The following is a 13641-nucleotide window of genomic DNA, read 5'->3' on the forward strand; positions in this document are numbered from 1 at the left end:
TTCTTTTGTTTGTCAATCATGATATCATATTTAAATCGACTACTCTTGTTTATGTCCTTTTTACGAGGCTTTCAACCACAAATTAGTCTTTAGCGTATGGCTGCCTAGGTAAACAATAATAAAATGATAGAATATAGGCCTATACAAATGAATGCATGCAAAATTTTGTGAAAAGTAATGCAAAAACTCAAATGTACTGATAGGAGTTTTAAATGGTCTTCTACGTGGATTTTTCCAGGGAATATTCTTGACAGTGTTTGGGCGCGTGTGTGGTGTGCATGGATGTGTGCACTTTCTTAAACGCGTGCGTGTGTTTTCTTCAAGTTTGAGTAGGTAAGGGAACGTGTAAAAATGGCACTCACAAATGCATCCGAAAAAACTTGATTCTATGGCCTAAAAAAATAAAAAATATTTTTCAAATAACATTCGTACACGATAAATTAATACGTGGAATAAAAAGTATTCGTTAACTTCACAAATTTCATAAAGACGCCCTTGATTTATAACACGCGTTTGAATCGGCGTGAGCATTTTATGACGCTCCCTCACAATTGAATCGTCCCGTCATACCTCGCGTGGCCAACGGCTCTCTCCACCGAGTGCTCGCTCATTGAATTATCTTACTCAGCCTGTTCAGCTCGATTTAGTGAAATAGATTTGAGCAAACCAGGTCGGACTAACTCTTTAAACATCGGTTACCTTCAACACACTTCCCCGGCTTTTTGTATATCTGGCTGTGGTGGTAGGGAGTGCTTTCCTGGGCTCGCTGGCTGGGTTTGGTCGGGGAGGCAGGGGGAAGTACGGAGCTGGTCCCGAGTGATGATGGAGCTAGAGACGGCCAGTAATAGAGGGGAACTGGGAGCTGTGGGGGACTCGCTGCAGCCACAGACTCCCAGCAGGCACGAAAAGAGTCTGGGACTGCTCACAACCAAGTTTGTGACTTTATTACAAGAGGCAAAAGACGGAGTGCTGGATCTGAAAGCGGTGAGCATGCAGCCCAGTCTTTGTTGTTAGCTAGCACATGTCATTTTGAGCCTGCCTGCTGTCGTTAGGTTGAATGCATTTTAGCTAGCCTGTTAGCCTAGCTTAGCCGAGTGACAGGCTAATTTGAATGAGTGCTACCTCTTTGTAGTTTTTATACACTCCTCGTACTCACAAACCTCCGCTTAAATGCCATGTCATATTCTAAGCGTTATTTTAAGGCGGGTAAAGTTGGGTTACAAGCTGATTTTTGGGAGCACTGGTCAACTTTTCAGACTCTGCCCCCTGCAGATTCCAAGTTAAAAAAGTGGGTCATCTTTTGTCGTTCCCATCAGAGCTAACGTTTCTGCATCTTCACACATGAACAATTATTTCTGATTGATAGTCTTTGTTACTTAACGACATGCATTCACTCAGTTCCATTCCAATAGTTTCTCAAAAGACGTATCATTTTAACGATTGGAGCTTGCAATTACATGTGTATTAACCTCAGTTAGCTGTGTTCTGCACCACGGTCTTGGCCATCAATCTCTTATTAAGCAAAGTTATTGCAGTAACACTCCCACAAAACTACGATCATGCTTGCTGAGTAGCCTGTTATTGTAAAAGTTACTCAATTTACTTTAAGAACTAGTTGGCGTTTACTTTGATAAAATAAAGACTGGGAACAAAATGATATATGCACACTTTTCAGCCAGTACCACTAACTCTTCATATGCCCCCTAATTCAAATACAGAAAAAAATGTTTATGATTTGCCGCCAGTACTTATTAAAACATGTTGATTTATGCTTATGAAATGGGAATATAAATAGAAACACTTTAACAAATGCTGCCATGCTTGTTTGTCTCAACCAAGACCAGTGAACCAGATGGCAGCTTGACCAGCCATGCATTACATTGTATAATAAAACCGTTTCTCTTTCCCAGTGACCTCGATGACTTTACAGAGAGTGGCTTTACACCCTCTGACACTCATATTGACACTTTTGCTTTATGGACAACCTATAAAAACGTTCTCAACAGTCATGCCTATTCTATTTCCCACCTGTCCCTAAACACACTACAGTTTTTGGTAATGAAACCAGTTCACATTGAGCAATGGTTCTCTCTCTCCTCCAAGAAGCATGGGTCCTTACAGAAAAAAAAATATTAGTGGCCTGTCTCTTAACTCTCTTAACTCATACTTGCAATCTCAATTGTTTTTACATGGGTGAATAATTAAATTTTATGTGAACTTAAAAAAAGGCATATCGTTTAATAGCTGTCATCTAGAAGGCCTCTATTGCGCCCACAGGCCCTCGTGCCAAATCTATTCTTATCAGCACCAGCCATATGGTTATCATCAGTTTGTTAAACACTAAGAGGCTGGACTGAGAAGGAAGTTTGAATGTCACTCTGGTGCCCTGTACTGGGTGGTGAAATTTAATGGTTTTTGGTTGCAGGGCATTGAACCTGTTGTCACAGATACAGCCTGTCCTGTGTGTGTTTTTAGCTGTGAGCATTTTTAACGAGATGCCAGTAATCTCCATTGTGTTTTCATTGCTTTTGTCCTGTCGTTCAGGCGGCAGACACCTTGGCAGTGCGGCAGAAACGACGGATCTACGATATCACTAATGTGTTGGAGGGAATTGGACTGATAGAGAAGAAATCCAAGAACAGCATCCAATGGAAGTAAGTCCAAATTTTCTGTTTAAAATGATTCTTTGCAATTTGCCTAAATGAAAAGGGAGAAATGTTGATTTCATTGTATTTGTTAATTTCATAATTACTCAAACATATTGCATGTCACAGGCTTATAACATTCAAATTTTGGGGTTTCTTCTGGTCTGACATGACGTTCATCACACAAAACTAATAAAAGGGCTGAATTGTCTAAACCCATCCTACAAAATATGTGTCTTGCAAGCACTTGCATCAATCCCCCACCACTTCTACTTGTTCATGTAATACGTACACATCGGAGGTTTATAGAAAAGGCTTCATCTGAGAATCAAAGCACTAAATGTTACAATCACATCATTAATTGGTGTGACTAACACATTCTTGACTTTGACTGTTTAACTGAGTAAATGGACTGTACTTATATAGCGCTTTTCTAGTCTTTGCGACCACTCAAAGCTGCTTTTACACTACATATCACATTCACCCATTCACACACTGATGGCAGAGGCTGCTACGTAAAGTGCCCCACTGTCAATCAGTTATTACATTCATACCCGTTGGCTATGCCACCGCGAGCAATTTGGGGTTCAGTGTCTTGCCCAAGGACACTTCGACATGTAGCCTGAGGGATCGAACCTCCAACCTTCCGATTGAAAGACGACCGGCTCTACCGCTGAGCCACAGCCGTCCAACAGAGTCATATCATTAGAGTAGCGACTGTTGAGCAGTGAAGTGTGAAGCCATAAGAAACAAATTTAGATTCTCAATTTGCAAAATGTGCACATTTAATTATAGACAACATGTGTTGTATTATTAACCTACCTCTACTTATTTAACATTCAACCATTAGTTGTTACAGTCATTTCATAATGATGCTTTATCAAAAAAAGAACACCTGACTACAGCGGATGTACAGCTACACCCTCCTGGAGAACTGTAGCTATTAAGTCGTGAAAATGTGTAGATGGTTTTACATTTACATTGGAGGGTGCAACTGTTAGGACTTTAACACTTCACTGTGCTGTCCCAGCTCTGTCAAATTTCATTTGAACTAACAACTTTGAAGGTAAATTACTAGCTCCAACTTGCAGGTGTTTGCATCCACATCAAAAGAACTGTGTCATATCCGTTAGCTATTTTATTTGGAGGCTTATTTTAGCTGTAGACGTTTCAACTTCTGATAGCAGGAAAAGGCACAGGTGTTACTAATAACATTAAAGGTCGCTCTGTTCTATTCAAGAGTCCTAGTAAGGCGCGACTGTGATGGGTCAAAATGTGTGATGTGAAAAGTTTAGCGGACCAAATATGTTTGATGGTTTTTGGGAAGGTGTGTCAAGTGCTGCTCACACAATGTTGCTTAATGCCGTTCATTTTTGCTTTACCATAAATTTAGTTGTAGAGCTCCTTGACCCACTTCATTATTCAATGTAACAAAATAAGAGAGCATTATTCCAAGCTTTCTGGTAATGACAATGTCTGTCATTAAAATGTTTCCTGTCCTGTCTCTACGTGACCATGTATCCCTCTTTGTGTTTCAGGGGTGTAGGTCCAGGCTGTAACACCAGAGAGATAGCTGATAAGCTAATTGATCTGAAGGCTGAGCTGGATGACCTAGCTCTCAGGGAACACGAGCTGGACCAGCAGAAAGTCTGGGTCCAGCAGAGCATCAAGAACGTCACAGACGACTCCAACAACAGCCCATATCCTTCACTGCACAGTGTGTTTTATTTATATGTTTTAGCTAGAAATAGTTTTCGTTGACATATTCCATCATGGTCGTTGTTAAGTGTAAGTGCAGTTTCATCAGCCATGTTCATATTCTGTTGAAGATTTGTGTCATTGACAAACCCTGCCAAAGTAACATTTGCGGCATTGTTGGGCAATTTTTTAAGCCATCATAAAACTTCACCAGAGCCTGAGAATTCATCTATTAGTAATAAACAACTTGAGTAGTACTCCTGAGTCTGAAAAAATGGTGGGGTTTCCCTTTATGTCCCGTGATTCATGCTTTCCTTTTATATTCTTTTTTTTTTTTTTTCTCTCCGTAGAGCTGTCTCAGCAGTGCTAAAGACCGTTCAGTCAATTATAATTCTGTAACGTTCACCTGTTCATTTAAAGTATAAAGTATATCTGCAGGTGCATTATTGTTGCTTTGAGCAGTGCTAAATTGCTGACTATGATCTGTAGGTTGCTACTGTCAGGGCAACCAGGGAGTCTCCTCTCTAGCAGACACCTTGAGTTAGAAGTGCTCCTAAAAAGCAATGACAACGGTGTCAAATTGCGTGAAAAGATTTTGCAACCATTAGCTAACCAACCAGGATGAATTACTTGGACATAACAACAGTTGGTTAGAAGTAGGTGCTATATGTGCATGTGGCACTGAGTGGCACAGATCAGCTGTAGACACAATGACAGAGCAGTGAAACATATCCAATCTCACCACCATCTGGCATCTCATAGGGGATAATCCTGGGCACACATCCCCGCATACTCTGCCAGCTCTGTCAGCAACACAGCTCATATTAATGCTCTCTGTCCTGGTCACTTAAAGAGACACTTCACAGATTTATTTATTTATTTTTTGTATGATAATTGGCCTTTATGCCTTTTTATTTGATAGGTCCTAAATGCAGCAAAGGGCAGAGGTACGGGCGCTTTTAACCACTGAGCTAAACCAGCGTCCCACACAGCACCGATTTTACATATCACGGATCACTGTATCTCTCAGCCTGTAAAACCACTTGTGGAAGGCCTTCTTTGCGCTGAAATGAGTCAGAGAAAATAACCCTGATGATGTCGTCATTAGGCGATTTAACAGGCAGGGGGGCCCGAATGAAATTTACTTTTAAGTTTTATTATTGGTTTTGTAGGATCCCACATTTTTTAATCTTGATTCATTATATTTTCAAACTTTCAAGTGTCCATTTCATGCAATAGTACATGTCTGGAGCACCCTATCATTAGGTGTAAGTATTTAGTACACCGTCACGTCATTGGTTAATAATGGCTTTTATCAGTTGTGCAATAGTGCATTGTTGAGATGTTTTCTCATGTAATTGTGATCTCATCATTTTATTGAAATTAGACCCTTAACACATTGTACTGTGGCGTATGTAAAACATGAAGACCTCTGTGGAGCTTTCAAAGGTAAATGTTCCAGCTGCTCTATCTTTATTTCTCCTTCTCTGTGACTCATTAACAGGTTCAAACACAGCTTCCATCACTCATTACCCATCTGTCGTTCTTCCTCAGGTGACACACTCCTAGCAATCCGTGCTCCCATTGGCACACAACTAGAGGTCCCCTTACCAGAATCTGTAAGTGATGGGTGGTGCGATTTGTATTCTACTTTTGTTCTGCATGTTTCATGTCTGAGACTGGATGTTTGTGTTCTCATTCAGATCCTCAACGGACAGAGGAAATACCAGATCCGTCTCAAGAGTTCATCTGGTCCCATCGAGGTTTTGCTCGTTAATAAGGACCCGTCCAGTGCCTCTCCTGTGGTTTTGCCCGTCCCTCCTCCAGATGACGTCCTTCAAAGCCTCCCAGCACCGACGCCTACCTCTCAGCAGCTGACTGCTGCCCCCCAGGTCCACACAGATAGCAGCTTTTTCTGTGCAACATCCGTTAATGTTTTGATTTGTTTACTGGAAGAGACTGGATTTGGGAAAAACTGATTCAAAACACTAAATTCTTTTTGCATATGCAAAATGTTTTTTTATTAAGTAATAATATGATTCTGGTCCTCTTTTTCTTGCTCCTCATCTTTTCACTCTTCAGGTCCCCAAAGCAGCTCCAGCAGGTTCTACAAAACCTGGTCCTGCCACAACGACAGCTACAGCAGCCAACCAGACAGCCTCATTGACAGGTAGGGCCAGACACCGCACAAATAGGTCCACCATAGGGCTGCACGGTTTAAAAAAAAACATTGACAATGTGATAACTTGTTCTGCGATATTTATTGCAATACAAAAATTACATCTATACAGTTAACAATTATACTCTAATTAACAATTACTACAGTTAACAATTATACTATAATTTTGGACTTTTAAGTAATTTTTCTTCGAACACAACAACCCCCCTTCCTACTTTGCACACTTGTTTAGACCTCCAACAACCGCATGAAAAAGTAGAGAGAGTTCAGGTGGAGCGATACGTTTTTTAATAAAATAAATACATATAAACTTGTGGGCTGCAGTTGCGATGCTTATACGGTATGTCATCATACCATTTCTAATTATGTTTAAATGTATGTTTAATCAGTGTGACCAGCCTGGTGACAGTAAGTTTTAGAATCGAAAGCTCACTGTCTTCTACTTCCTGTCAGGACACACAACATCACTTCCTGTTTAGCTGCTAAGAGTAAACACTCTGCGGCACCTCCGCTTCGTTAACAGCCTGTTTATGTGGCCACAGCGTTAACCAGCACCAGGGCGAGGAGCCACTGATAACAGGAATAGACACACTAATAATCCAACTCACGTAACTGAAAGCCTCGATCATCCCGCCTACAAGATCTGTGACGGCAGAAGAGTGACCTGCATGTTTTTAGGCAGGTCACACACAGACTCTGCAGCGCAGCGGTCAGTTTACTCTGGGTTCTGTTGAGGAGCTGCACTAATGTGATATCAGACGGACTTTTCCCGTGGACAAGTCGTAGAAACAAGAAACTGGCAAGTTTTCGTTTGCACCAAGGAACGAATAAGTAGCAGCTTGACCTGTTGCTTCACTATCGCACATCCTGCCATGTGACTTTTGCACATGTACACATCGCAGTTGTGAATGTTAAACGATAAATAGTTCAGCCACAGTCCACCATGAGCCAAAACGTGGCACTTGACACATTACATTGGATTACTTTACATCATTAACAAAAATATAATCTTTTGCTTTTTATCAACATGCCTTTTATTTTTTAAGATTATTTTTTGGGCTTTTGCCTTTAATTAATAGGACAGCTGAAGATAGACAAGAAATGTTGGGAGGAGAGAGTGGTGGATGACATGCACCAAAGGATCGGCAGAACGGGAGTCGAGCCTGTGATCAGTGCGACGAGGACTGTAGCCTCTGTATATGGGGCGCCAGCTCTGCCAACTGAGCCAAACCAGTGCCCCGACATGCTTTTTACATGTTTGATTTTTGATGTACTGTAATTTAAGAAATACCAACATTACTTTATTTCACAGAAGTGACGAGCACCACGCCACTCACCCCAACAACAGATACATCCACAGCAGTTACCCAGCAACTACAGTCCTCTGCCTCGTTGGACGGATCTGTGGCCTCTGCAGTATTTGAACCAATTAAATCGGATCCCTCTGAATGTGAGTTTTTCATGTTGCTTTTGAACATCTCTTTTTCTCATGTTGCTTTTGAACATCTCTTTTTCTCTCTGACATGCAGCGTTTAAAGATGAAAATGTTCAGATTGGATGATTATGAATAATATTTCACTGTAACGTTCATTGTCGCTTTGATGTATTGTGATTTTGGCATGTTTTGGTCATTTCTTTTTCAAAATATAGGGATGTATATGATTCATTGGATGTTAAATTTCAACATTTAATTTTACAGAAATAATGGTAATTATGCATCTTTTTTTTTTTAACCTTCCTCTTTCCAGGCAGGAGTAGGATACATTATATGAGGAAACTGTGAATAGTCATATCATACACATGTAATGTAATGACTGTATGGCTGAAACGATGCTGTTGTTTCCCTCTAGTGCTGGACTTTCCCAAAGAGCTCTCTGACATGTTTGATCCAACAAAAGGTAAGTTTCTCTGGAGTATAACACATAAAACATGTTTATTCATTATGCTGGGGTTAGCTGTAAACAGCACTCTCAGTTTCCTATAGACTGGAAGTCTTAAAACATCCCTCACTTTTCTTCATCTCTGTCAGAGATCATGAGTGGAGACCTGTTGGAGGACTTGATGTCATCAGAAGGTGAGTTAAGTACAAAGACACATGGATCTACACGCAAGTTACAATTATAATAAAAGGCTTATACAGGGTCCCCGCGGCTCCTTCAAAAGTCTTAAATTGAAATCAGGGAAATTAAAGTAATACATTTACCTTAAATTTGCTGTAGGTATTAAATTTGCAGATGGTGCGTTTAAGGCTGATGTGAAAATTGTAACCCAGTGGCCTAACATTACTGTAACAAAGAGTAAAGAAGTCTAAGTTGTTTGATTGTAATGTTTCAGACACTCTGCAAGCTATAAGTGTGTGTTATGTTGGTTAGCTACAAACAGGGAAGTTTGGCTGCGTCACATCGTTTCGTTGTCAGTCGAGATTTGTGGCTAGACACAATTGAGTTAAGATGGGGAGATGCAGGTTTAGCGAAAAATGGTTGGAAGAAGAGAGGTATCAGAGGTGGTTGGCGCCAGCAGGAAACGACAACGCAAGGTGCAATTTATGCTGAAAGACATGTCAGTGAAAAAATACATAATGAGGAAAATATTCATTACATTTTCATGACTAAAATGTGAATTTGAATATATTTTAAGCATAAACACTTAGACAGATACAGAAACAAATAGTGTGTCTCAAGGGGACACATCGTGTGTAATTACGCGCAAGGCACAGCGGTGTAACTTAATGATGATTTAAATAACCCGACACGCCGACAGGATATGTCAGGATCAAATGTTGTTGATTTTCTGTGTTGTGCTACACGTCCATGAAGTCAACAAACTATTTCAGAAGCTAAGTTTAATTCGAATTCCCCCTTGATAGCTTCCTCTGTCCTGTCAAGTTTATAGTTTTGCTGTCCCATAATATTTGCTGCAGTGACATTGCTGTACACATGGAAACATTTACAGTTACTGAAAGCACCCTCTCAGATCTTTAAAGTAAATTGTCAGAAAAAAGCTTCATGGTTAATATGCTTGAACTGTTCTCTTTTTGGTTAATGGTTTGAAAAAGATAGAATAGGTACTATTCTGAGCTCTGAATGTGAGAGAGGAAACTTTGTTTTCCAAAGTTAGACTTTTGTAAATTCTCTTTTCTATCAAAGAAATTCTGTCTGTTTGGAGACTTAAAAGCTATTTGTTGAGGTCTTAAATGAGATCTTAAAAAGCATCAAATTTAATTTTAAAAATGGTGTAAGAACCCTGCTTATCGAGATGCTCTAATACAATTTATTTACTTTCCTGGTTCCACAATTCCAATGCCAGTGGGATAGCCTAAAAATAACTGCCCTAGACTACACACCCTGTATGAATGTGATTTGATTGCTATCGTTGTTTATAATGGCTATGGTTAAACACCTTGTAACATATGAAAAAAAGCATACAGTGAATGCATATGGTATAACTTTTTCAGTTATAACTAAAAAAGATCAGAAATACATTGAGGAATCAAAACAATTGGTATGGGCATGTACCATACGAGACATTGACACCTCTTTCTCTTGTGTCTGCTGAAAAACTTTGGATAGACAATCAATTTAGCTTGAATCTGCCATATTCTCAGTTTTTGCGTGTTTTGTAGAGGTGGAGACCTCTGCTGATGATTTGGCTCCCAGGACAAACATTGTGAACAATCCACACTGAAGGAAATCCTAGCTTAAAAAAAGCTGAGCCCCATAAAGAAGCTGATGTTATTGTCAGCTCGGCTCACTGCCCCTCCTGGCATGCAGTGCCCAATGAGGAGCATCTAACACACACATTTTTAACATGAAACTGCTTTCTTCAGTGTAGGTCTGACAAATGTTACATTCTCTGCTGTCACTCAACTGTTGTTTTCTCTTGTCAAACAATATTTGCCAGTTGCAGCCATAATACGTCAGCGTTAGCAGTCTTTAGAAGCAGCACAGCACAGCTTGCTGTATATGCTACTGTTTTAGAGCAATGGAAATAATTGATTTTAAGTAATGTAATTTTTTTCTGGGCTAATAAATTATGGTATCGGATGACGGCCTGATCCCTTATTTAAGAATGTACTGTATATGAGGCATTGACTCATTGCCTCCTTTAATGCATCCTCCATGCCTCATCTGTTTCTCTATCTGTTTCACCTCCAGTGTTCTCGCCTCTCCTCCGTCTATCCCCTCCGCCCAGTGACCATGACTACATATACAACCTGGACGAGACAGAAGGCCTGTGTGACCTCTTCGACGTCCCCATTCTCAACCTCTGACCCCTGACGTTGTTGTCAGATTGGGAAGCAGTTTCCCAAACATGCTAATCTACCTTCGTTTTCTCCAAGATGTCCCCCCTCACTGACGGTGAAGGTGAGAAGAGGTGCGGGAAAGCCGATATGATCTGATAAGTGCTTTTCAGGACACCTCTGCACTGACAAGGTGAGCTCAAGCTGAGCTCAGTCAGACGGTAGCTCGATGTACAGCCTCGTGAAGATATACACGCAAGAACAAAACATTTTACTTACCGCTTTTCCAAGGAAAAATATTCAACGAAAATAAACAAATTATTATATTTTTGGATGGTTATGTATGATAAAACATTATGTTTGTGTATCAGCTTTCCTGCGTGCCTGTGAGCGAAAGTGTGGGGCACACTTAACGTGTGTCTGTGTGTCTGTGTGTGTGCCTGAGTTTTCTATTGAATACTCTCTTAACTTGAGTCAGATCTCTCCAAGAAAAAACAAAAAAACGCTTTTCCTGTCAGGTAAAGAGTCATTGCAGACTAAACGAGCAAAGCCTCCATCTGTTCACGCATGGCTTATATGAGTCCAAACACAGCTGTTTAAATATGCACTGTCCTCATGTACATAGAGAATATATATTTTGTATTACCAGCACACAAAACTATTGTGTAATAATGAACTACATTTGTACCGCATGCAGGGCAATAGCTGCAAATAAACAAAGTTACCAGACGCAAACTGTATGTATGAGGTGCTTTGTTTCGAGTCAACAAAGCGGTTCAGTTTGTTTTAATCAAACCTTTCAGCGTTTGAGCTTTCTGTGTGCCAGTTAGAAAAAGAGGATCTTACTGAATCCAATAAACTTAGTACCAATGCAGGAAGTTTTGCAACTGTACCTTTTTACATGAACACATTTAGGTCAACAAGATGCATGTTAAATCATAATAAAGTGTCCCCTCTAAGCCCCACACAAAGCCTACTTTGTCCTTTAACTGGTTCAGTTGTGGTGCTTCTACACAGAAAGGTCTGATTGTAAAAATAAGCTTATTTTCAGTTTAATTTTGCCTCTGGACTTTTGGACTTTGCAGATTTGTTTTGGCTTTGATTTTTCTCTAACTTAACTGGTAAATGTCAGAGGAGTCACTTCTTCCTCCCTTTTTCAAAATGACTTCTGTGTCTTTGAATTATATTATATGTATAAATATAAATACCATTGTACTCGGCTCATTTGTATGTAAAATGACATGTATGTATTTTTATTGATGCAGTGAATATAGGCCCCATGTCATGCTCCTTTTATTGCTTGTTTTTGTATATTTGGCACAGGTCCCTATTCAACTTTCTGTCTAATCTTCTTCCTGTTTTCGGTAAATTAAATACTGCCTATCAATCTAAATTTCTATATTTCAAATTTAATAATTCTCTCTGTGCAAGGGACAGGTGGGTAATAAGTCAGGATGAGTTTTCACTAGTCAGTACAATGATGTTTTTTCATATTTCTACAGTGCTTCTTTTTGTGTAATGTCCCGTTTTGCCCTGGATGACGTGTGTATGTACAGTATGTACTGTGTATATCCCTCTTTACCGCTTGTATAGAATAGCATTTATTTTTTATACCTGATAGATATATTATTACTGCAACTAATTTGGGGCTACTACACTTCATCATTTAAGGAATTTATCCACCAAACCTTTTCCTGTCTCATTGTTGCACTTTACATCACTGTGGACAGATATGTTGCTACTCATCCACTCCTTGGTCAGTAGCCGGTCGTTGTGTTTGGACAGTGTTGTGAGTTTGCCTAATCCTTCAATAGAGCAGCCGGGGAGTTCAACAGTGCTGGGTTGAATGAGGGGTGTCTGTTTGTGTTGGCGTGTGAGACTCCATTCTACAGACAGTTTTTTAACTATTGCTAAGCTGTAGTTGCATCAAATGACACAAAATAAACACTCTGGTATTGTATGTGTATTGTCTGACCCATGTGGTTTCCAGTTTAAGAAGCTGTGACGTTGACATGTGTCAGAGAGTTTCCTGTCAATGTATGATGCTTTTACAGTAAGTTCAAAAGGGGACAATCCTGAACGGTGCCTCGATGTGTTGTTCATGTGAGCTAAGGCAATCTGCAGGAAAAGTAACTCTTACATGTTACAAAAGAAATGGAAAAATAAGTTTGACAAAGACGCGGTGTGAGAATAACAATGTGATAACAGTTGTGATAGGTAAGCAGTACACAGCAGCCCATTTTTTAAAATGTATTTTGTCTCTAGTCAATACATCAGTTAAGTGTACTTTTAACAAAATAGTGTTAAGATAGAGATTATTAGTATTACTGGATAAACTGAGTAGCTTTTTCGAGACCAGATAATGCTGACACTCCTAAAAAGAAATGTTGATTATGTGGGTAATAAGATTCTGAGATTAGGGTGTATTATCCCTTTATCTCCATTGGTCCACATATAGCCGTGCCATCTGTATGGAGCACGTTGTTACAAGTCTTAAAGCCTCATTAGGTTATCATTTACGATTAATTACATGTGTAACAGACAATTGATATACAGTATATATGTAAAAATGTGCTTTATGTTTTAGGTTAGACGATATATGGGGTGTCCTGGTGACCTCAGGGGTGCTCACCATGTAGCTACAATAACCCCAGCTTGACTCTCGCTTATGGATGTATTATAATCTCTTTTAATACATCCATTCCCAGCTGGAGATTTTAGTTGCATTCCCTATCTCTTCGTCCCCTCACTTCCTGCTAGCTGTCTCTGCTGGTTAGTTTCTATGATAGGAAGCATTTAAAAACTTTAAAATAATTGAAGGGTCAGAAGAAAGACATTAGGTGCAGAAATATAATTAATATATGGTCCAATAAGCCACT

At 39.8% G+C, this 13641-nt stretch overlaps 1 protein-coding gene across 2 annotated transcripts; it reads left to right on the forward strand.

Annotated features, from left to right (window-relative positions):
* The first annotated feature begins 610 nt into the window (after positions 1-610).
* e2f4 (E2F transcription factor 4) lies at positions 611-12709 on the forward strand. Of its 2 annotated transcripts, none has more exons than XM_069686167.1 (11): positions 611-984; positions 2545-2654; positions 4184-4344; positions 5748-5792; positions 5898-5962; positions 6047-6235; positions 6426-6513; positions 7835-7972; positions 8373-8420; positions 8552-8596; positions 10677-12709. In XM_069686167.1, exons 1-11 carry the CDS (start codon positions 820-822, stop codon positions 10790-10792), a joined length of 1170 nt encoding a protein of 389 aa, XP_069542268.1. In that variant the 5' UTR covers positions 611-819; the 3' UTR covers positions 10793-12709. The 2 variants fall into 2 exon arrangements, with proteins under 2 accessions (XP_069542268.1, XP_069542269.1); XM_069686168.1 differs by having other exon boundaries at positions 7838-7972.
* The last annotated feature ends 932 nt before the right edge of the window (positions 12710-13641 follow it).

This window comes from Semicossyphus pulcher, unplaced genomic scaffold (assembly GCF_022749685.1).
Source record: "Semicossyphus pulcher isolate SPU_LCO1_2020_fin unplaced genomic scaffold, fSemPul1.0.p SCAF_8, whole genome shotgun sequence".
Lineage (NCBI taxonomy): Eukaryota > Metazoa > Chordata > Actinopteri > Labriformes > Labridae > Semicossyphus > Semicossyphus pulcher.